Source organism: Dendropsophus ebraccatus, chromosome 11 (genome assembly GCF_027789765.1).
Source record: "Dendropsophus ebraccatus isolate aDenEbr1 chromosome 11, aDenEbr1.pat, whole genome shotgun sequence".
Classification (NCBI taxonomy): Eukaryota; Metazoa; Chordata; class Amphibia; order Anura; family Hylidae; genus Dendropsophus; species Dendropsophus ebraccatus.
Genome location: NC_091464.1, coordinates 97,167,065 through 97,190,726, shown reverse-complemented (window position 1 = coordinate 97,190,726; position 23,662 = coordinate 97,167,065). Strand labels below are relative to the sequence as shown.

Genomic DNA, 23,662 nt, shown 5'->3' with positions numbered 1-23,662 from the left:
ATATCCCCCCGCTCTGGTGATAGTGACCCCACATCCCCCCGCTCTGGTGATAGTGACCCCCATATCCCCCCGCTCTGGTGATAGTGACCCCTTATCCCATCTCTCTATGGTGATAGTGACCCCATATCCCCCCTCTCTGGTGATAGTGACCCCATATCCCCCCTCTCTGGTGACAGTGACCCCATATCCCCCCTCTCTGGTGATAGTGATCCCATTTCCCCCCTCTCTGGTGATAGTGACCCCATATTCCCGCCCCCCTCGCTTATAATCTCTTTCTATTTCCCCCTTTGATGGTAATGACCCCATATCCCCCCTCTGGTGATAGTGACCCCATATCTTCCCCCCCTCTGGTGACCTTTTTGTGTTTTGTTACAGGTCCTGGGCACCCCAACACGGGAGCAGATCAGAGAAATGAACCCCAACTACACAGAGTTCAAGTTTCCTCAGATAAAGGCACATCCTTGGACTAAGGTGAGACCCCCGGACTCGCTGCCCCTCCTCCTCCATCTCATTGACTTCTCCACCATTGCCCCCCTCCCCCACCTCATCGCTCCACCACACGCAGTCACGAGCCGCACACTCAGTCAGATCTGTTTTGTTTTTTTTATTTTTAAAGGGTTATGTCTTTTTGCAGGTTTTCAGAGCTCGGACCCCCCCAGAGGCCATCGCCCTGTGCAGCCGGCTGCTGGAGTACACCCCCACTGCCCGCCTCACCCCCCTGGATGCGTGCGCCCACTCCTTCTTTGATGAGCTGAGAGACCCCAACCCCAAGCTCCCCAATGGCCGTGAATTCCCTGCACTGTTTAACTTTACCACTCAAGGTACATACCAGGTGACCCCTGACCTCACGAGAGCCCGAGCCTGAGGGCGACCCCTGACCTCAGGGACCTCAAGCATGAAGGCAACCCCTGACTGAGCATGAAGGCGACCTCTGACCTCACAGAGACCCCGAACATGAAGGCGACCACTCACCTCACAAGAGGCTGACCTCCCTGACCTTACGAGATCCCAAGCATGGGGGCAACCCCTGACCTCGCCGAGATCTCGAGCATGAGGGCGACTCCTGACCTCACAGAGACCCCAAACATAAGGGCAACCCCGGACTTAACCGAGACTCTGAGCATGAGGCCAACCCCTGACCTAACCGAGACTCTGAGTAACACAGTGACCCCACCAGCAGAATAGTGAATGCAGCTCTGGAGTATAATACAGGATGTAACTCTGGATCAGTAATGTAATGTATGTACACAGTGACCCCACCAGCAGAATAGTGAGTGCAGCTCTGGAGTATAATACAGGATGTAACTCAGGATCAGTAATGTAATGTATGTACACAGTGACCCCACCAGCAGAATAGTGAGTGCAGCTCTGGGCTATAATACAGGATGTAACTCAGGATCAGTAATGTAATGTATGTACACAGTGACCCCACCAGCAGAATAGTGAGTGCAGCTCTGGAATATAATACAGGATGTAACTCAGGATCAGTAATGTATGTACACAGTGACCTCACAAGCAGAATAGTGAGTGCAGCTCCAGAGTATAATACAGGATGTAACTCAGGATCAGTAATGTAATGTATGTACACAGTGACCCCACCAGCAGAATAGTGAGTGCAGCTCTGGGCTATAATACAGGATGTAACTCAGGATCAGTAATGTAATGTATGTACACAGTGACCCATCCAGCAGAATAGTGAGTGCAGCTCTGGAGTATAATACAGGATGTAACTCAGGATCAGTAATGTAATGTATGTACACAGTGACCCCACCAGCAGAATAGTGAGTGCAGCTCTGGAGTATAATACAGGATGTAACTCAGGATCAGTAATGTAATGTATGTACACAGTGACCTCACCAGCAGAATAGTGAGTGCAGCTCTGGTGTATAGTGACTGTATACAGCTTGGTGTATAAATGACATTTCCCAGGTTGATTATGCAGACACTAAACAAGTAGGAGGTGTGCAGAGTGTAGCCTGTTGTATTGGATATATGTATATACCGTATACCAGCCCTCAGTTATATCATTATCTGTTCTGTTCTCCCCTTTCCTTTTTCCCTTACAGAACTGTCGAGCAATCCTTCCCTATCGTCTATCCTGATCCCAGCCCACGCTCGCAACCAAGCCTCTGTGTCCACCCCCACCAATGCCACAGCCACATCAGGTAAGACGCCCCCTACTGCCCACTGCATGCCCCTCCCAGGTTAATAGATATGTTATATAGGCTAAGCGTGGCTAGGATATGTAAGGGGCTGACAATAATGCCTGCGTGTCGGCAGCGAGGGGGGGGGAGAGGTGTGATGTACTGCGGGGGGCTGCCCGGGTTATGGCTAGATTGTCCGGGCAGCCCATAGCAGATAGTTGCGGTCTGCAGCCTCCTATTCCGCAGAGTGTTGGCACCAGATCGCTGCTATATTAGTCGTTTGTCTTTCAACGTGTTGAAAGACAAATGACAGACAACGATCAGCCAACATTGGTTATGTCGGGTGATCATTGCACGGCACAATTATTGGCCATAATGGCCGAATATGGCCAATAATCGTTTTGTGTAATAGGGCCTTAAGGCTATGGTGGTCTAGGGTAATAATTGGTTTAATGTCAATATCCTTGATGGTCGGGGGCAGAATAATTGTGGACGGGCCGGCTGGGGTGTTATATGCGGCTTAGATACTTCTCCAGAGAACAGCGGGAAGAGAATGCTGATCCCTCGTAAAGTCATGTTAGCATCCCTGATTGTCTAGACCATAGGAAGGGTTAATCCCAGGATCCCTGGTGGTCCGGGGCATAGAAGGGGGTAATCCTGGCATCCCTGGTGGTCCGGGGCATAGAAGGGGGTAATCCTGGCATCCCTGGTGGTCCGGGGCATAGAAGGGGTTAATCCTGGCATCCCTGGTGGTCCGGGGCATAGAAGGGGGTAATCCTGGCATCCCTGGTGGTCCGGGGCATAGAAGGGGGTAATCCTGGCATCCCTGGTGGTCAAGCCGGGGGTCCGCGCTGCTTCCCTATGGACAATCTCTTCAGTTATTTTTTGTGATTACTCTTTTTTCGTTCTCAGACCCAAACGCCGGGGACCGCGGGCCGACCAACAACGCCGCCTCGGCCTCCGCCTCCAACTCCACCTGAGCCGATAACCCTCCCAGCATGATCCACGCACGGACAAGAAGGAAACAGGCAAAGTAGCAGGAGGGTGGGGACAGAGAGGGTGGCGCTCCTGGACTCCGCCACCACACACTGGCCACATTTATCAAGAAAAAGAAAATATATATATATACATAAACTGTAAAGGAAGAGCGCCATCATGTGGATTCTAGTGGTTCAGTTTTTTATTATTATAATTATTATTATTGTTATTTAACCTTGTAAAATATCTATAAATACCGCAGGATTTTTTCCCCTTTTTTTTTTTTTTTTTTTTTTTAAAAGAATTTTGTTTGTTTTTTTTTGCCTGTAATTTTTATTTTTTAATTTTTTAAAAAAATCTTTCTTGAGAGGGGTTTCCTTGGTGATGGGGGCGGGGTCACCCTCCTCTCCTTGGACCCTCCTCTGTTCTTGTGGCTTTTATTTTGTTGTATATGGTGCGGTCAGCGGGATCGGGGGCTGGCTCCTCCCACCATCACACCGGATTGAATCTCGGAGTGCCTTATTGTACAAGAGCGCCCCTCCTCGCTGCCCATGGCGCCCAATGCTGTTCTCTCCTCCAAAGGACGCAGACGTCTCTGGTTTTATGTAATTTTGTTGCTTTTCTGTTGTAAATTTTGCCAAATTTGCTGGGGGGGGGGGGGAGGGGGCGCGTGTATGTGACTTCTGTATCGGCCTCAGTGATTGGTTGGCTCAGATAGAAGGGAGGGGCTTAACTCTGTCAGCACCCCTCCCCCGCTGCTTCCATGGGCATTATCTCTGCTGTTGCCCCCTGCGTCACGCATGGCTCCCACCATGGCTATTAACCCTCTCAGTGCTGCGGCCAATCATTGGGGTCTCCTTAAAATCCATGCCTCCTGACACAGGGTGGGGGGGGGCTGTGCGGTGACTCATACATGGCTGAGGGACCAGGTACCTCGCTGACCCCATCAGTGGACATTGGGCTGACGTCACCCTATAAGCCGTCCACACTGTGGCGCTCTTTCCGTTCCCGTTGATTACGGTACATTTGCACATGACGGAGCGGCTGCCGGTCTATTTTCATATAGTGTCCAGTCCTCTGTCCTTAGTAAGATCTATAGCCTGTGCTGTGGGGGTCCGCGAGTATTACGGGAGCTCTCCACACTGTGTACGCTGCATCATGGCTTCTTCTCTAATCACAGTCAAAGCTGCAACACATTGTGCTGGTCACCTGGCTGCGGCCCCCTCCTCCCATCCTCCCCCTGGCTACGGCCCCATCCTTCCCCTGGCTACGGCCCCTCCCATCCTCCTCCTGGCTGCAGCCCCCTCCCTCCTTCCTCCTCCCATCCTCCTCCTGGCTGCGTCCCCTTCCTCCCATCCTCCCCCTGGCAGCGACCCCCTCACCTCCCATCCTCCTCCTGGCAGCGACTCCCTCACCTCCCATCCTCCTCCTGGCCACGACCCCCTCGCTCCATCCATCCTCCTCCTGGCTGAGTCCCCTTCCTCCCATCCTCCTCCTGGCTGTGGGACCCTCCATCTTGCTGGCATTATGCTGCAGTGCATTGTGGGATCTTTCCTCAGCCAGGAGGGGTTGAAGATGAGCGCAGCTTTGGATGTGATTGGAGTGAGACCTGCTCACCCGGCCCAGCTGCCACCATGAAGCTGCGTGCAGGTGTGTATCTGCCCCCTCGCCAGCCATGGAAGGGTTAAGTAGCGCCTTCCCCCCCCCCCCCCCATATCACGTATGCGATGTCCCTGATTAAAGCACAGTGCATGTAATGGATGAGCGGAAGGCTCCACCTCACAGTCAGCGCGGGGGGAGGCAGGGATGAGGCCGCGGTGTCCGCGTTTCGTCTCTTATTGTTATTTTAGTCACATGCAAAAAATGCAATAATTTTAATGGTTTTTTCCTTCCTCTGAGTCTTATGTGCGGCAGCGGCGGGGTGGACGGGACCGGGCGCCGCGCTCCCCAGCTGGGATCGCTATAGATTATATACATATATATATATTTTTTGCTTTGCTTTGCTTGTAATATCGCTTCATCGTGTGTTTTCCGATGGATTCGGTGAACGACCTCGAATCAGCCGGGAAGAATCCGTCACTGGACAGAAAAAAAGCAAAAAACCCCAACGAGCTGGTGACTCCGCCCCCTGTGTTCATTGGTGACTCCGCCCCCTGCGGTCACAGAACATTATTACTACTTGAATGCCTTGGTGACTGAAAACAAGACATCCTGTCCCCGGCGGCAGCGGCGGTCCGGTCACCATATATATATATATATATTTCTTTTTTATTTTGTCAGTTCCAATGCCTCGTGTCCTATCGCCGCCTCTACAGCCCCGCCCCCTCTTTGTAAATACATTTTGTTCTGTGTGACACAATTCCGGATATAGTTACCTGGTATCTGTAATTTGCATTAAATAAAAAAAAAAAGTAGGTTTAGTCTGGAAACGAAATAAAAAAAAGCGCAAATATAAAAAAAAAAAAAAGATAAAGATAAAAAGTGACGAATGCAGCAAGTCTGTGATGGGCGTGGCTGGGGTGTTAGAGATGGGCGTGTCTGTGTGATGGGAGTGGCTGTTTGATGGGTGTTACTGGAGGTGCGTCTAAGGAAAAAGCCAGTGGGAAGTCCTCATATAGACTCCCACTGGACTTTTCTGTTTTCCCCCTCCTCCTATGGTCTCTTCTGTTCTCCTCCTCCTCCGGACTCTTCTGTTCTTCTCCTCTTGGACTCTTCTGTTTTCTCCTTTTATGATCTCTTCTGTTCTTCTTCTCTTATGGTCTCTTCTGTTCTTTTCATCCTCCTTTGGACTCTTCTGTTCTTCTCCTCTTCTTATTGACTTTTCTGTTCTCCTCCTCCTTTGGTCTCTTCTTCTCCTCTGGACTCTTCTGTTCTTCTCCTCCTCCTTTTATGGGCTCTTCTGTTCTTCTCCTCCTCCTCCTTCTATGGCCTCTTCTGTTCTCCTCCTCTTATGGACTCTCCTGTTCTTTTCCTCCTTCTCTGGACTCTTCTGTTCTTCTCCTCCTCTTATGGTCTCTTCTGTTCTTCTCCTCTTATGGACTCTTCTGTTCTTCTCCTCCTCTTATGGTCTCTTCTGTTCTTCTCCTCTTATGGACTCTTCTGTTCTGCTCCTCCATCTCTGGACTCTTCATTTTCTTCTCCTCCTCTTATCGTCTCTTCTGTTCTTCTCCTCTTCCTGTGGTCTCTTCTTCCTCCTACAACCGTTTCTGTCTCCCCTTATCCTCTGTCTTCTCTCCTTTATCCAGGGAATCTCAACTTTTGTTGCAGACTCTTTGGTTCCTCCTTCTACAGCCTAATTTTTCCTCTGCTTCAGCCTCTTCTGTCTTATCTAGACATCCTCTTTCCTCTCATAAAGACTTTTCTGTTTCTCCTCCTCCAAACCTTTAGGTTCTCTCTAAACCTCCCATCCTCTGTTACAGAATCCAGACTCATATGTTTCTCCCTCGCGCTTTGCTACGGACTCTTCGGTCTCCTCTAAACCCCCCCCCCCTCCCCCTTTGGGATCCTCTGCCATCTCCTCAGAGCCTGTTCTTCTGTCCCTTTCCTCCTCTTCTGTCACTCTTTTCTTCCTGGGGTCCTGGGGGCTCTTCTTCTGCCTCCTCCTCTTCTGTTTTCTCCTGAGAGGATCCTTCCCTGGAGCCCCCTCCTCCATCCACTCTGGTGTCTTCTGCCCCCTCCTTCTTCCCCTCTGGCCTCCTTTCCCCTCTGGCCTCCTTTTCCCTCTGGACTCTTCTGCCCCCTCTTCCTCCTCCTCCTTTCCCCTCTGGCCTCTTCTGCCCCCTCCTCCTCCTCTGGCCTCTTCTGCCTCCTCCTCCTTTCCCCTCTGGCCTCTTCTGCCCCTCTTCTGCCTCCTCCTCCTTTCCCCTCTGGCCTCTTCTGCCCCTCCTCCTTCTTTCCCCTCTGGCCTCTTCTGCCTCCTCCTCCTTCTTTCCCCTCTGGCCTCTTCTGCCCCCTCCTCCTCCTTCTTTCCCCTCTGGCCTCTTCTGCCCCCTCCTCCTCCTTCTTTCCCCTCTGGCCTCTTCTGCCCCCTCCTCCTCCTTCTTTCCCCTCTGGCCTCTTCTGCCCCCTCCTCCTCCTTCTCCTCCTTCTTTCCCCTCTGGCCTCTTCTGCCCCCTCCTCCTCCTTCTTTCCCCTCTGGCCTCTTCTGCCCCCTCCTCCTCCTTCTTTCCCCTCTGGCCTCTTCTGCCCCCTCCTCCTCCTTCTTTCCCCTCTGGCCTCTTCTGCCCCCTCCTCCTCCTTCTTTCCCCTCTGGCCTCTTCTGCCCCCTCCTCCTCCTTCTTTCCCCTCTGGCCTCTTCTGCCCCCTCCTTCTTTCCCCTCTGGCCTCTTCTGCCCCCTCCTCCTCCTTCTTTCCCCTCTGGCCTCTTCTGCCCCCTCCTCCTCCTTCTTTCCCCTCTGGCCTCTTCTGCCCCCTCCTCCTCCTTCTTTCCCCTCTGGCCTCTTCTGCCCCCTCCTCCTCCTTCTTTCCCCTCTGGCCTCTTCTGCCCCTTCCTCCTTCTTTCCCCTTTGGCCTCTTCTGCCCCCTCCTCCTCCTTCTTTCCCCTCTGGCCTCTTCTGCCCCTTCCTCCTTCTTTCCCCTCTGGCCTCTTCTGCCCCCTCCTTCCTCCTTCTTTCCCCTCTGGCCTCTTCTGCCCCCTCCTTCCTCCTTCTTTCCCCTCTGGCCTCTTCTGCCCCCTCTTCCTGTTCTCCCACCAGGGGAGGTTGGAGAGACCACTGCCCTGTCCTGATTCTTAATGATTGGCTCTGTTTGTTTCTTGTGGATGGGGCTGTGACTGCTCAGTACAACTTCTCATGTCACCAGGATGGTGAGATCTGACCTGTGCCCCCTGTTCACACTGCTGCGGGTTGCCATGTTTCAGTGCTGATGATTGGGCCCCTCCCTGCACATGTTCCACAGCTGCTTCCCTGACCTCACCACTAGGGGGTCCAATCCCCTCCAGTCATATGAAGAGCAAACTATGGGCTCTATTCTGCTGCTGCCTGTGGAACTGCAAAGACGCTTAGCCAATCACTGGCCGTGGCAGCTCTGCAGATCCACAGGCGGCAGCGGACAGAAGACAGGAAGACTCCGGGAGTGGGGACAGGTAAGTATTTATTTTATTCAAAGATTCATCAGCTGTCCACCATGCGTCAATATTACACGTTACTACCACACTATCACTACTACACATAGCCACGCATCCTTATTACACTATCACTACTACACATCATTCTTACACGATCACTACTACACATAGCCACACATCATTATTACACTATCACTACTACACATAGCCACGCATCATTATTACACTATCACTACTATACATCATTATTACACTATCACTACTACACATAGCCACGCATCATTATTACACTATCACTACTATACATCATTATTACACTATCACTACTACACATAGCCACGCATCATTATTACACTATCACTACTACACATCATTATTACACTATCACTACTACACATAGCCACACATCATTATTACACTATCACTACTACACATCATTATTACACTATCACTACTACACATAGCCACACATCATTATTACACTATCACTACTACACATCATTATTACACTATCACTACTACACATAGCCACACATTATTATTACACTATCACTACTACACATCATTATTACACTATCACTACTACACATAGCCACACATCATTATTACACTATCACTACTACACATAGCCACACATCATTATTACACTATCACTACTACACATCATTATTACACTATCACTACTACACATAGCCACGCATCATTATTACACTATCACTACTATACATCATTATTACACTATCACTACTACACATCATTATTACACTATCACTACTACACATAGCCACACATCATTATTACACTATCACTACTACACATAGCCACGCATCATTATTACACTATCACTACTATACATCATTATTACACTATCACTACTACACATCATTATTACACTATCACTACTACACATAGCCACACATCATTATTACACTATCACTACTACACATCATTATTACACTATCACTACTACACATAGCCACACATCATTATTACACTATCACTACTACACATCATTATTACACTATCACTACTACACATAGCCACACATCATTATTACACTATCACTACTACACATCATTATTACACTATCACTACTACACATCATTATTACACTATCACTACTACACTTAGCTACGCATCATTATTACACTATCACTACTATACATCATTATTACACTATCACTACTACACATAGCCACGCATCATTATTACACTATCACTACTACACAGACACATCATTATTACACTATCACTACTACACATAGCCACGCATCATTATTACACTATCACTACTACACATAGCCACGCATCATTATTACACTATCACTACTACACATAGACACATCATTATTACACTATCACTACTACACATAGCCACGCATCATTATTACACTATCACTACTACACATCATTATTACACTATCACTACTACACATAGCCACGCATCATTATTACACTATCACTACTACACATAGCTACAGATGGTTGGTGGCCAATTATTTAAGGTTCAGGACTAAAGACACAATAAGCAGATATTAGTCTTTATTACGTAGATTATCGCTCGGTGTAATCAGACCCTAAGAACTGGAAACCTGATTATGTACTGGTGTGACCAGTGGCCCGAGAGTAGACCTGCACCACTATGCATACAGCTCTGGAGAAGTGGTACTGTGCACTTATATATATATATATATATATATATATATATATATATATATACATACACATACACACACACACACACACACACATGATTACACCCAGCATACAGGACAGGAGAAGTGGTACTGTGCACTATACATATAGATAGATATTACACATACTGAGGATTAAAGATTTATCAGGATTTATCTGTATAAAGAAATATATTCTATTGTGGGGAAGAACCCCAGGAGCTGACATTCTACAGGCATTATGGGACATGAGGTAGATTAGTTGCTGTTTTCAGATAAGCAGACACAGGTGACCAAAGTGAATTGCAAATATCTCTTTGACCACAAGATGGCAGCAGTGGCAAAATTTACTTGTCGCAGAGGAATAGGAGTTATCACTAGAGATGGAAATTTTAGGTTCGATTGAACTCGAACCTTCGTCATTTGATTCCCAATGCCTTCCCGTTATCACTACTGTGCCTACTGCAAGTTGCAGTGAAAGAGAGCTTGGAACCCTGTATATAGAGAGGTAGTCACAGCCCTGCCCCCGTATATCTTGTGTATAGGGGTAGTCACAGCCCCTCCCTCTGAATGACATCATTGATTAAAATAATAAGTTAAAGGGGTACTCCATGAAAAAGCTTTTTCTCAGTAATTGAAACACATTAAAGTTATATAATTGTAATATGCTTCAATCACCTATCTGCCCCCTTCCCTATCTTTCCCCCCCTCAAGCCCCCACCAGTAAACTCTCTCTTACCTAATGACTGGTGACCCCAGGCTGTTCTGCGGCAGCCTTTTTGTGACAATAACATCAAGCGGGAGGCAGGTCTAAGCCCTGTTAGGCCAGCCTCCCTCTGTCACATGATTCAGGTTGCTCAGCTCTGATTGGCTTAACAAGCTGTTAGCCATCTAACAGTTTTACAGAGTCAGACAGACATCACAGGAGACAAAGTGCATCATGGGAAAGCCCAAACCAGGAAGTAAAGAAGAAATTAAGCCACCAACTGGAGCTTCAGGGACCTGCAAACAGCGGGAAATTCAAACGGAGACGGACTCAGGAGGGATGATAAATGGGAAAACAATGGGGGAGATTTAGCAAACATGGTGGACAGTAGAATTTGCTCAGTTGCCCCTAGTAACCAATCACCTTTCATTCCTCACAGATTCATGGGAAAATTAAAGGTGGAATCTGAGCCAGTTTCACTTTACACCATGTTTGATAAATCTCCCCCTATGTTTATGATTGTTTTTTTTTGTTTTTGTTTTTTTTTAATCAGCGCCGGCGTACCCCTTTAAGCACTTACCTATGTAGATCCACATAAAGTCTCCTTGACAACACTGCAACTGACCGAAATTGAGGGCAGTACAAAGTCATCCGAATTTCTGCACTAGATGCCTGACTGTAGGGGGCAGCACTGTGCTCCTCCAGCCTGGACTTGTATAAGGGACCACCCTACTACACAACTTCTGCTTCCAGGGGCTGAATATGTCACAGTAACTCAAGCAGCACAGAGGATGTCAGGAGAGGAGGGGGCTGATCATATAGAGGAGGTCACAGCAGCACAGAGGATGTCAGGAGAGGAGGGGGCTGATCTTATAGAGGAGGTCACAGCAGCACAGAGGATGTCAGGAGAGGAGGGGGCTGATCTTATAGAGGAGGTCACAGCAGCACAGAGGATGTCAGGAGAGGAGGGGGCTGATCTTATAGGAGAGGTCACAGCAGCACAGAGGATATCAGGAGAGGAGGGGCTGATCTTATAGGAGAGGTCACAGCAGCACAGAGGATGTCAGGAGAGGAGGGGCTGATCTTATAGGAGAGGTCCCAGCAGCACAGAGGATGTCAGGAGAGGAGGGGGCTGATCTTATAGGAGAGGTCACAGCAGCACAGAGGATGTCAGGAGAGGAGGGGCTGATCTTATAGGGGAGGTCCCAGCAGAACAGAGGATGTCAGGAGAGGAGGGTGCTGATCTTATAGGGGAGGTCCCAGCAGCACAGAGGATGTCAGGACAGGAGGGGGGTGATCTTATAGAGGAGTTCCCAGCAGCACAGAGGATGTCAGGAGAGGAGGGGGCTGATCTATAGGAGAGGTCCCAGCAGCACAGAGGATGTCAGGAGAGGAGTGTGCTTGTTTTGTAAAATGACAGACATGCTACACCAGGAGTAAATTCTTCTCTTTATTACATAAACCGCAATATCCACACAGCGCCCCATCTTTACACTATTAGTTGATGACATGAGCAGTTACATATTATAACATCCCAATATCCATTATTACAGTCCGGTTGTGTCATGTGAGCGTAGATATCATCACAGGCGACGTCATGTCTGGGGGCCGCAGATAACAACGTCTGTATTGGGGTCTCAGTGCAGGGACCGACCATAGTGATGCTGCAGAGGTGCCAGGTGCCTCATTTATTACCCCAAGGGAGCCGAGGACTACCATCCGCTGTGCCGCCCCCGATAGACACAATCCCCCACCTCTATATTCCACAAATAATTGTACAGCAGCAGCCACCGAAGCACCGATATACATAGACGAGGGGGCCGATGAGGAGAGGAGGTTGGGGGGTGCATACAAATGTCCGAGGGGGGATAAGGACCTGGCCCCAGAGTGGTGATGTGGGGGGAAGCACTAGCCTGACACTACAGACCTGGAACAGGGTCATACAATGGGATCTCAAGGATGTGAACTATGACCAGGCTCGGTGTGTAGATCCTCCAATCACAGCTGATTACTTCCAGGTGCTGAGCTAGCTGCGAGAGCGTAATACAGCTTCTTGCAGAACAGGTGATTACAACCCTGAAGGTTGATTTCAGTATAATGTAACAGCAAAACTATGAGTGCAGCTCTGGAGGTTACTGTGGGATAGAGTGGTCACTAGGTGTGCCTATGTGTGCTCCTGGGAGAGGCTTTCAGCCCCGAACAGGGCCAGAGGGGGGGGCACTTGGGAGATTGAAGCTACCAACCAGCACTGAGGCCAGTGGACTGAGGAGATCTGGAAGGGGTCACAGCAATGTGACCCCCGGCCTCCTGGCAATGGCTTCCAGTGATGGGAAGAAACCTGCAAGTAAGGGCCTTATTACACAGAGCAATAATCTGCGGAATCAGGATCATAATCTGCAGATCATCGCTCCGCGTAACAAAGGCAATGATCATCGGCTGATCGTGTTTGGGTTATGATCCAAAACTATGAATCTGTTCATCTGTTACCTCCCAGTGTTGTCTTCTCCCCACAACCGCCGCTACAACTTCAGAGCATGAATCTAAGTGACAGGACACTCAGCCAATCACTGGCCATGACGGGAACACCGGCATCAGTCATTGGCTTAGCGGCACCGCTGTAGAAGCATTAGCGGCAACTGCTGGGAAAAGTGAAGAGAACAAGGGCTCCACGGACATCACTAGTGACAGAGATATATTATATATCTCTCTATTATATAAAAATGTGTATATATATATATTGGGACAATCAATGGAGACTCGTAAATGGGTACTCCATTGGAATTTTTCACTGTTCTCCCTGAGTTCAGTGATTGTTGTGTTTTGTTGGTCTATATCATTGCCCCAGTAGCCAGAATCCTGCTCCACACTGACGAGGGGCAAATACCCTGAAACTGCAGTCTGTGGATGGATGCCTGGCCTTGGTAACCCTTGTCTTATGTCGTTATACGCGCCACAGAGTGAGGACCTGAGGGACTACGTATCAGGGTGGTTTGGTGCTCTCCCCACTAGGAGGCCCCCCTTGGCAATGGGCTTCCTTCTCTGGAGAGAGGGATATCTGGCTATTCCCGTGTTTTGAGACTCGTAACTGAGGCTCCACGGACCCCTTTTTTTTTTTTTTTGCATATTCTAATTTTGTATGGGACAATCAATGTAGACTCGTAAATGGTTACTCCATTGGAATTTTTCACTGTTCTCCCTGAGTTCAGTGATTGTTGTTTTGTTGGTCTAATTAATAAATATATATATATATATATATATATATATATATATATATATATAGAGAGAGAGAGAGAGAGAGAGAGAGAGAGAGAGAGAGAGAGAGAGAGAGAGAGATATATAGATATATAGATATATCTCTCTCTCTCTCTCTCTCTCTCTCTCTCTCTCTCTCTCTCTCTCTCTCTCTCTCTCTCTCTCTTCTCTCTCGTCTCTCTCTCTCTCTCTCTCTCTCTCTCTCTCTCTCTCTATATATATATATATATATTAATTAGACCAACAAAACAACAATCACTGAACTCAGGGAGAACAGTGAAAAATTCCAATGGAGTACCCATTTACGAGTCTACATTGATTGTCCCATACAAAATTAGAATATGCAAAAAAAAAAAAAAAAAAAGGGGTCCGTGGAGCCTCAGTTACGAGTCTCAAAACACGGGAATAGCCAGATATCCCTCTCTCCAGAGAAGGAAGCCCATTGCCAAGGGGCGCCTCCTAGTGGGGAGAGCACCAAACCACCCTGATACGTAGTCCCTCAGGTCCTCACTCTGTTGCGAGCTTTGGGACCTAAATAGGGTATGTGTGTATATATATATATATATATATATATATATATATATATATATATATATATATATATATATACACACACATATACACACATACACACATACACACACACAGCAAGGACTGCATGGACATCACTAACAAGATATATACATATAGTCGGGCTCAAAAGTTTACATGCCTAAGCAGAATTTTTGCTTTCTTGTCCTCTTTTCAGAGAATATGATAACACAAAACCTTTTACCCCCCCCCCCCTCATGGTTAGTGGTCAGGTAAAGCCATTTATTGTGACACTACTGTTTTTTCTCTTTCAATATCATAATGACAACCAAAACCATCCAAATGTCCCTGATCAGAAGTTCCCATCCCCCAGTTCTTAATCCAGTGTATAGCAGTGTATATCAATGACATCTTAAAGCCTTTTGTGGTAGTTGTGGATGAGGCTCTTTATGTTCTCAGATGGTAAAGCCGCCCATTCTTCTTGACCTCCAGTCCCTGTAAATTCCTGGTCTCTCTCCTACATGACCTGTGCGTTGGAGAGAGGCTCAAGAATACGGAGGTCAGGAGACTAAGATGGCGGCTCCAGAACCTTTACTTTGTTCTGCTGTAGGCAATGATAGGTCAACTTAGCCTTGTGTTTTGGATAGTTGCCATGTTGGAAGGTCATCCCATGTGCAGCTTCTGTGCTGATAACCGGCTTCATTCATCTTTCCTACAATCTTGACCAAGTTTCCTGCACCTTTGTAGCTCACACATCCCCAAAACCTCAGCGCTCCACCCCTGTGCTTTCCAGTAGGAATGGCGTTCCTTCCATCATAGGCCTTGCTGACACCTCTACAAACGTAATGTCTATGGGTGTGGCCAAAAAGTTAGATTTTGGTTTCATCCCTCCTAAGGACCTTGTTCCAGAAGTTTGGAGGCCTGTGTCTGTGCTGTTTGGTGTATTGTAGACCAGATACTTTTGACATTTGCGTAGTAATGGCTTCTACTGGCGACTTCTTGAAGTGAAGGTTCTGGAGTGGCCATCTCAATCTCCTGGCCTCAGTATCACTGAACCACTCTGGGGAAATCTCAAGAAAGCAGTTCAAAAGCAGGACAGCCCAAGAACTTACAGGAACTGGAGGCTGTTTGCCAAGAAGAACGGGCGGCTTTACCATCTGAGAGAAAAAAGAGCCTCATCCACAACTACCACAAAAGATTCCAAGCGGTCATTGATGTTAGAGGGGGCAATACACAGGTTTAAGAACTAGGGTGCAAATAAGAGACAGATTAGACAGATAGATATTGTAGTATGTGTGTATCTATCTATCTCATTTTGCACCCTAGTTCTTAATCCTGTGTATTAGATAGACACACAAAATATACAGTTGTAATATAAATTGTAGAGTATATATATATATATATATATATATATATATATAATCTCACACACAGTGGTACCTTGGTTTAAGAGTAACTTGGATTGAGGGTGTTTTGCAAGAAGAGCTCACAGTTTTTCAAAATTACTTGGTGTAAGAGCTCCCTGTACTGGGTGGGAGCGTTAGTGATGGAGTGGAGGGGCATGGTCTGCATAGCGGGGTCTACAGCCCTGTGCTCTGACCCAGGAAGTCTCCCTCACCTTCCAAATCATGGCAGATCCAGTTCAGGCTGGGGCTTACATCAGGGGACAGGACTGTGGGAGGTAATCTCTCCATAGCTGTAACCCCTCTCTCCCCGGACAGAGTTCTGCATGTATGTGCCCACATCTGCCCTGCTAATTCCTTCATGCTCCCTGCAGTCTCTGTCAGGCCTTATGTTTCCAATCCTCTCCATTCCTGTTATAATATGCCTCCACTCACACTCAGCTATACACACTGCTGCTATAATATGCCTGCACTCACACTCAGCCTTTCACACTGCTGTGTAGAAAAGTTTCTGTCACTGTCCTCCTGAACAGCTCTGTGATTACCACTTCCTGATTGGTCCATGCTGAACACACCCCTTCCCCATTGCTGTCATGTGACCACATAGCCTGTTGTACTACACTACTGCATTATGGGCATTTGCAGCTCCATCCTGTACCTACAAGCTGCTGATGTGTTATCAGGGTTATACAGTTACTATACAGTATATACCACATGCTGCTATACTGTACAGTAACTTATATATCATATCCAGCTGCTGCTGTGTTATCAGGGTTATACAGTTACTATACATTATACACCACATGCTGCTATACTGTACAGTAATTTATATATCACATATCCAGCTGCTGTGTTATCAGGATTATATAGTTAATATACATTATACACCACATGCTGCTATACTGTACAGTAACTTATATATCACATCCAGCTGCAGTGTTATCAGGGTTATACAGTTACTATATATTATATACCACATGCAACTATACTGTACAGTAACTTATATATCACATATCCAGCTGCTGTGTTATCAGGGTTATACAGTTACTATACATTATATACCACATGCTGCTATACTGTACAGTAACTTATATATCACATATCCAGCTGCTGCTGTGTTATCAGGGTTATACAGTTACTATACATTATACACCACATGCTGATTGCTATACTGTACAGTAACTTATATATCACATATCCAGCTGCTGCTGTGTTATCAGTTATACAGTTACTATACATTATACACCACATGCTGCTATACTGTACAGTAACATATATCACATATCCAGCTGCTGCTGTGTTATCAGGGTTATACAGTTACTATACATTATATACCACATGCTGCTATACTGTACAGTAACTTAAATATCACATATCCAGCTGCAGTGTTATCAGGGTTATACAGTTACTATACATTATATACCACATGCTGATTGCTATACTGTACAGTAACTTATATATCACATATCCAGCTGCTGCAGTGTTATCAGGGTTATACAGTTCCTATACATTATACACCACATGCTGCTATACTGTACAGTGACTTATATATCACATATCCAGCTGCTGTGTTATCGGGGTTATACAGTTACTATACATTATATACCACATGCTGATTGCTATACTGTACAGTAAATTATATCACAGATTCTGCTGCTTATCATTGTTTCATCTCTTCTACATGTTATTCAGAATAATAATCAGTATATTTGGGGAGTGGAACCAATTGTCTGCAGATCAGTGATTTCTTATGGGAAAATTTGCTTTGGTTTAAGAATGATTTGGATTACAAGCGCCGTCCTGGAACGGATTATGTGCTTAATCCAAGGTAGCACTATATATATATATATATATATATATATATAAATATATATATATATATATATACACACTCAGTAAATAAGCACCAACCTAGCAGATAGGGTCTCGTTTACGATAGTGAAGAAGGCTCCCGCAGTGTCCAGGAGTCACCGGGGAGATGTGTGGAGAGCGAGGCCCTAAGGAGTCTGCAGCCATGTACTGATCCCGAACCCCCACTAAACCTGAGGAGTATGAACGGCTGGGGAAGGAATGGATCTGACGGAAGTGAGAGAGGATCTGCACTTGCTGAGGTAACAGGTTTACAAGGCTCCCAGGAAGAAAAGGCCCTCTCCCAGGATTAAGCCCCTGAGTGCCCAGGTAAAGATGATAGAGGAGGGCGGCTGTCCCCGGAGGGGAATAGAAAGAGGAGGGGAGGGCGGCGGTCCCCGGAAGGGAAAACTAGGAGATGGGGAGGGCGGCCGACCCTGGAGGGGAATAGAGGAGGGGAGGGCGGCTGTGCCCTGAGGGGAATAGAGGAGGGGAGGGCGGCCGTCCCCACAGGGGAATAGAAAGAGGAGGGGAGGGCGGCCGTCCCCGCAGGGGAATAGAAAGAGGAGGGGAGGGCGGCCGTCCCCGCAGGGGAATAGAAAGAGGAGGGGAGGGCGGCCGTCCCCGCAGGGGAATAGAAAGAGGAGGGGAGGGCGGCCGTCCCCAGAGGGGAATAGAGGAGGAGGGGAGGGCGGCTGTGCCCGGAGGGGAATAGAGGAGGAGGGGAGGGCGGCTGTGCCCGAAGGGGAATAGAGGAAGGGAGGGCGGCTGTGCCCGGAGGGGAATAGAGGAGGACGGCTGTCCACAGAGGGCAGTCGTATTTTTTATTTTGATCGGATTTGTCGTTTTTAAGGTAATTTCCTAGTACAGCACTAACAAATAGCTGAAATATAGCAGCCAATAGAAATTCTGAGGTCTTGTCAGTCACTGCCTCACAACATCCGCACAGTCACATGTCCACTATTGGCCAATAGAAGATGTAGAAGTTCCTTAATGATTTTGTCTCACTGACATAAGATTGTCATGGTAACTGAGCAATGATCTTTACCATTATAGGGTGGTGAGTCAGTGACACAGCAGAGGTGAGTCAAGCTCTTAAAGGGACAGTACCAAAGTTGCTCTTAAAGGGAAGGTATCAAGGGTTAAAGTTTCTATTAAAAGGAAGTCACTGTTAAAGGAGCGCTCTTTTCAAGCACTATGTATTTCCCTGGAAATGCAAATCTAGTTATTACAATGGTGCAGTGTGGGCTGGTGTGTAGTTATTACAATGGTGCAGTGTGGGCTGGTGTGTAGTTATTACAATGGTGCAGTGTGGGCTGGTGTGTAGTTATTACAATGGTGCAGTGTGGGCTGGTGTGTAGTTATTACAATGGTGCAGTGTGGGCTGGTGTGTAGTTATTATAATGGTGCAGTGTGGGCTGGTGTGTAGTTATTACAATGGTGCAGTGTGGGCTGGTGTGTAGTTATTACAATGGTGCAGTGTGGGCTGGTGTGTAGTTATTATAGTTCAAACATTTTATTGAGTTTTTACATAATATAACATTGGTACAGAAGAAAGGTATCAGTAGCAGTATAAATTCACGAATATACATAACTAATAAAACAAGGCCGACAACAATAACTAAATCTTACTCCACTTATACATAGAATGTAGATAGTAGAATCACAAGAATATAGTGTACAAATACAAAGCAAAGCTTATAAGAATGGATCCAGGGTGCCGGCAGCCGACATCTTATAATACCAGGTGGTTGAGGTAAAGTGAGACATGATGGGACGTCTTTCTGCCTGCGAGAAGCCGTGTAGTAGGAATAATTTCCATTTCTTAAAGAAGGAAGCTGTAATGGCCTCCTTATTGCGTACAGTGTCCAGCATCTCCCAGTGTAAGGTTTCCCTTAGAATAGAGGTCAATTCCGATATGGTCGGTAGGCTAGGCTGTAGCCAATGGTGTAATAAACACTGAAGGGCTAGTAATAGGGTGAGATGTACCGCGGGGGGGATAGGATGGTGCGACATGGGATCAGCCACAGGTCCAGTGTCCCCATGGAATAGGGAATAGGATGGTGCGACATGGGATCAGCCACAGGTCCAGTGTCCCCATGGAATAGGGAATAGGATGGTGCGACATGGGATCAGCCACAGGTCCAGTGTCACCATGCAATAGGGAATAGGATGGTGCGACATGGGATCAGCCACAGGTCCAGTGTCACCATGGAATAGGGAATAGGATGGTGCGACATGGGATCAGCCACAGGTCCAGTGTCACCATGGAATAGGGAATAGGATGGTGCGACATGGGATCATCCACAGGTCCAGTGTCACCATGGAATAGGATGGTGCGACATGGGATCAGCCACAGGTCCAGTGTCCCCATGGAATAGGGAATAGGATGGTGCGACATGGGATCAGCCACAGGTCCAGTGTCCCCATGGAATAGGGAATAGGATGGTGCGACATGGGATCAGCCACAGGTCCAGTGTCACCATGCAATAGGGAATAGGATGGTGCGACATGGGATCAGCCACAGGTCCAGTGTCACCATGGAATAGGGAATAGGATGGTGCGACATGGGATCAGCCACAGGTCCAGTGTCACCATGGAATAGGGAATAGGATGGTGCGACATGGGATCATCCACAGGTCCAGTGTCACCATGGAATAGGGAATAGGATGGTGCGACATGGGATCAGCCACAGGTCCAGTGTCACCATGGAATAGGGAATAGGATGGTGCGACATGGGATCAGCCACAGGTCCAGTGTCACCATGGAATAGGATGGTGCGACATGGGATCAGCCACAGGTCCAGTGTCACCATGGAATAGGGAATAGGATGGTGCGACATGGGATCAGCCACAGGTCCAGTGTCACCATGGAATAGGGAATAGGATGGTGCGACATGGGATCAGCCACAGGTCCAGTGTCCCCATGGAATAGGGAATAGGATGGTGCGACATGGGATCAGCCACAGGTCCAGTGTCACCATGGAATAGGGAATAGGATGGTGCGACATGGGATCAGCCACAGGTCCAGTGTCACCATGGAATATATAAGTTATCGGATCTAGATGAATTGTGAGCGACCACACGTCACGTATAAAGGATTTTACTAGGAGCCAATAGGACTGTACTGAGTTACAAAGCCACAGACAATGGAAGAGGTCCGCCTGCGGCTCATTACATTTGGGACATTTTTTGAGCTAATGTTCCAGAGAGTATTGGAGGATTGGAGGACTCGTGAAGTTCTCTTAGCTTTACACTGGGAGAGGCTGTACGGACTGAACGAATCCCTCTAAGCAGTTTATTTTCTAAATTTTCCGAGGTCAGGACAGACGACCATTTCTTCAGAAAAGGAGGAGAAGACTTATTAATGGAAACCGAGCAGAGGAGGTGGTAGAGTTGTGATAGGGGTAAGGGTGCAGGTAGGGAAATACTGAGGCTATGGAATTGTCCAGGTTTTTCGGCAGATGCAATAGAGGAAACACGATTCAGAATGAATTTTCGTATTCGGGTGTAATTTCTAAGTTGGTCTGAGGGCAGGTCGTATTGATCTGGGTCTCAGGCCAAGACAGAAATGTTCCGTATTCGAGGTCTAATAAATGACCGAGATCGTGGATCTGTTTATGTTTCTATATGGAGAAGTCAGAGGAAATAGATCCTTGTGGAAAAGAAGGGAAAGACCATAAAGGGAAGAATTTAGATAAGCGGAAAGGCAGATTGTATAATTTACCTACATGTTTCCAGGACGCTATAGTGTCTCGGAGGAGGATGTTTTGTTTCAGGAGAGGAGGTAACTCAGATTGTAGAGTGTAAGAGAGCGGAAAGGGACCAGGGACGGACCAGGGAGGATTCTAAGGTGGAGTTAGAGAAATAGGAGGTGTGATGGAGCCAGTCTCTGAGGTGTCTGCACATGGCAGCTAGGTTATACAGACGTATGTTAGGTAATTGGGCGCCACCCTTGATTGATGACATACATAAGATATCATAGGCTATACGGGGCCTCTTCGATCTCCAGATGAAGTTAGTAAAGAGGGAATGGTGCAGTAAGGCCATACTGATATACAGTGATGCTCCTGGGGCATTATATATATATATATATATATATATATATATATATATATATATATATATATATATATATATATGCAGCACATTGGTTTCTCTCTGGTGACTGATTTGGCTTTTTTTTTTTAATAGTAATATTTTTTATATATTTCTAATTAAAAAAAAGTTTAAGAAAAAAAAAAAAGTTACTGCCTATATATGGATATGTTACTTCTGCTGACATAGAAGCCCCCCCACCTTTCCCCCCGGGATAAGATACCACCGCCCCTCTCCCCCATCCTGTGATGATAACATCCTGCCCTCTCCCCCCTCCTGTGATAACATGCCGCCCCCTCCCCCCCATCCTGTGATGATAACATCCCGCCCCTCCCCCATCCTGTGATAACATGCCGCCCCCTCCCCCCCATCCTGTGATAACATCCCGCCCCTCCCCCCATCCTGTGATATAACATCCCGCCCCTCTCCCCCCATCCTGTGATAACATCCCGCCCCTCTCCCCCATCCTGTGATAACATCCCGCCCCTCTCCCCCATCCTGTGATGATAACATCCCGCCCCCTCCCCCCATCCTGTGATGATAACATCCCGCCCCCTCCCCCCATCCTGTGATAACATTCCGCCCCTCCCCCCATCCTGTGATAACATCCCGCCCCTCTCCCCCCATCCTGTGATAACATCCCGCCCCTCTCCCCCATCCTGTGATAACATCCCGCCCCTCTCCCCCATCCTGTGATGATAACATCCCGCCCCCTCCCCCCCATCCTGTGATGATAACATCCCGCCCCCTCCCCCCATCCTGTGATAACATGCCGCCCCCTCCCCCCATCCTGTGATGATAACATTCCGCCCCTCCCCCCATCCTGTAATAACATGCCGCCCCCTCCCCCCATCCTCCGCCCCTCCCCCCATCCTGTGATAACATGCCGCCCCCTCCCCCCATCCTGTGATGATAACATTCCGCCCCTCCCCCCTTCCTGTGATAACATCCCGCCCCCTCCCCCCCATCCTGTGATGATAACATTCCGCCCCTCCCCCCATCCTGTGATGATAACATCCTGCCCCCTCCCCCCATCCTGTGATGATAACATCCCGCCCCCTCCCCCCATCCTGTGATGATAACATTCCGCCCCTCCCCCCTTCCTGTGATAACATCCCGCCCCCTCCCCCCCATCCTGTGATGATAACATTCCGCCCCTCCCCCCATCCTGTGATAACATCCCGCCCCCTCTCCCCCATCCTGTGATAACATCCCGCCCCCTCCCCCCATCCTGTGATGATAACATCCCGCCCTCTCCCCCCTCCTGTGATAACATCCTGCCCCCTCCCCCCATCCTGTGATGATAACATCCCGCCCCCTCCCCCCATCCTGTGATGATAACATCCCGCCCCCTCCCCCCATCCTGTGATGATAACATCCCGCCCCCTCCCCCCATCCTGTGATAACATCCCACCCCATCCTGTGATGATAACATTCCGCCCCTCCCCCCCATCCTGTGATGATAACATCCCGCCCCCTCCCCCCCATCCTGTGATGATAACATTCCGCCCCTCCCCCCCATCCTGTGATGATAACATCCCGCCCCCTCCCCCCCCTCCTGTGATAACATCCCACCCCATCCTGTGATGATAACATTCCGCCCCTCCCCCCCATCCTGTGATGATAACATCCCGCCCCCTCCCCCCATCCTGTGATGATAACATCCCGCCCCTCTCCCCCCTCCTGTGATCACATGCCGCCCCTCCCCCCCATCCTGTGATAACATCCCGCCCCCTCCCCCCATCCTGTGATGATAACATCCCGCCCCCTCCCCCCATCCTGTGATGATAACATCCCGCCCCCTCCCCCCATCCTGTGATGATAACATCCCGCCCCCTCCCCCCATCCTGTGATAACATCCCACCCCTCTCCGCCCTCCTGTGATGATAACATCCCGCCCCCTCCCCCCATCCTGTGATGATAACATCCCGCCCCTCCCCCCATCCTGTGATAACATCCCGCCCC

General features: G+C 48.2%; 1 protein-coding gene across 3 annotated transcripts in view; it reads left to right on the top strand.

Moving 5' to 3' along the window:
- The window catches only part of GSK3B (glycogen synthase kinase 3 beta), a 50,969-nt gene extending 45,431 nt beyond the window's left edge, over positions 1-5,538 (top strand). For 2 of the 3 annotated variants that reach the window (XM_069944513.1, XM_069944511.1), the window contains exons 8-11: positions 376-471; positions 617-821; positions 2,067-2,165; positions 3,057-5,538. In XM_069944513.1, the coding sequence (XP_069800614.1) occupies positions 376-471; positions 617-821; positions 2,067-2,165; positions 3,057-3,124 (468 nt within the window). In that variant the 3' untranslated portion in view covers positions 3,125-5,538. The remainder of the gene's footprint in view (positions 1-375; positions 472-616; positions 822-2,066; positions 2,166-3,056) is intronic. The other variant, XM_069944512.1, reaches the window with a different exon arrangement.
- Positions 5,539-23,662: the final 18,124 nt, after the last annotated feature.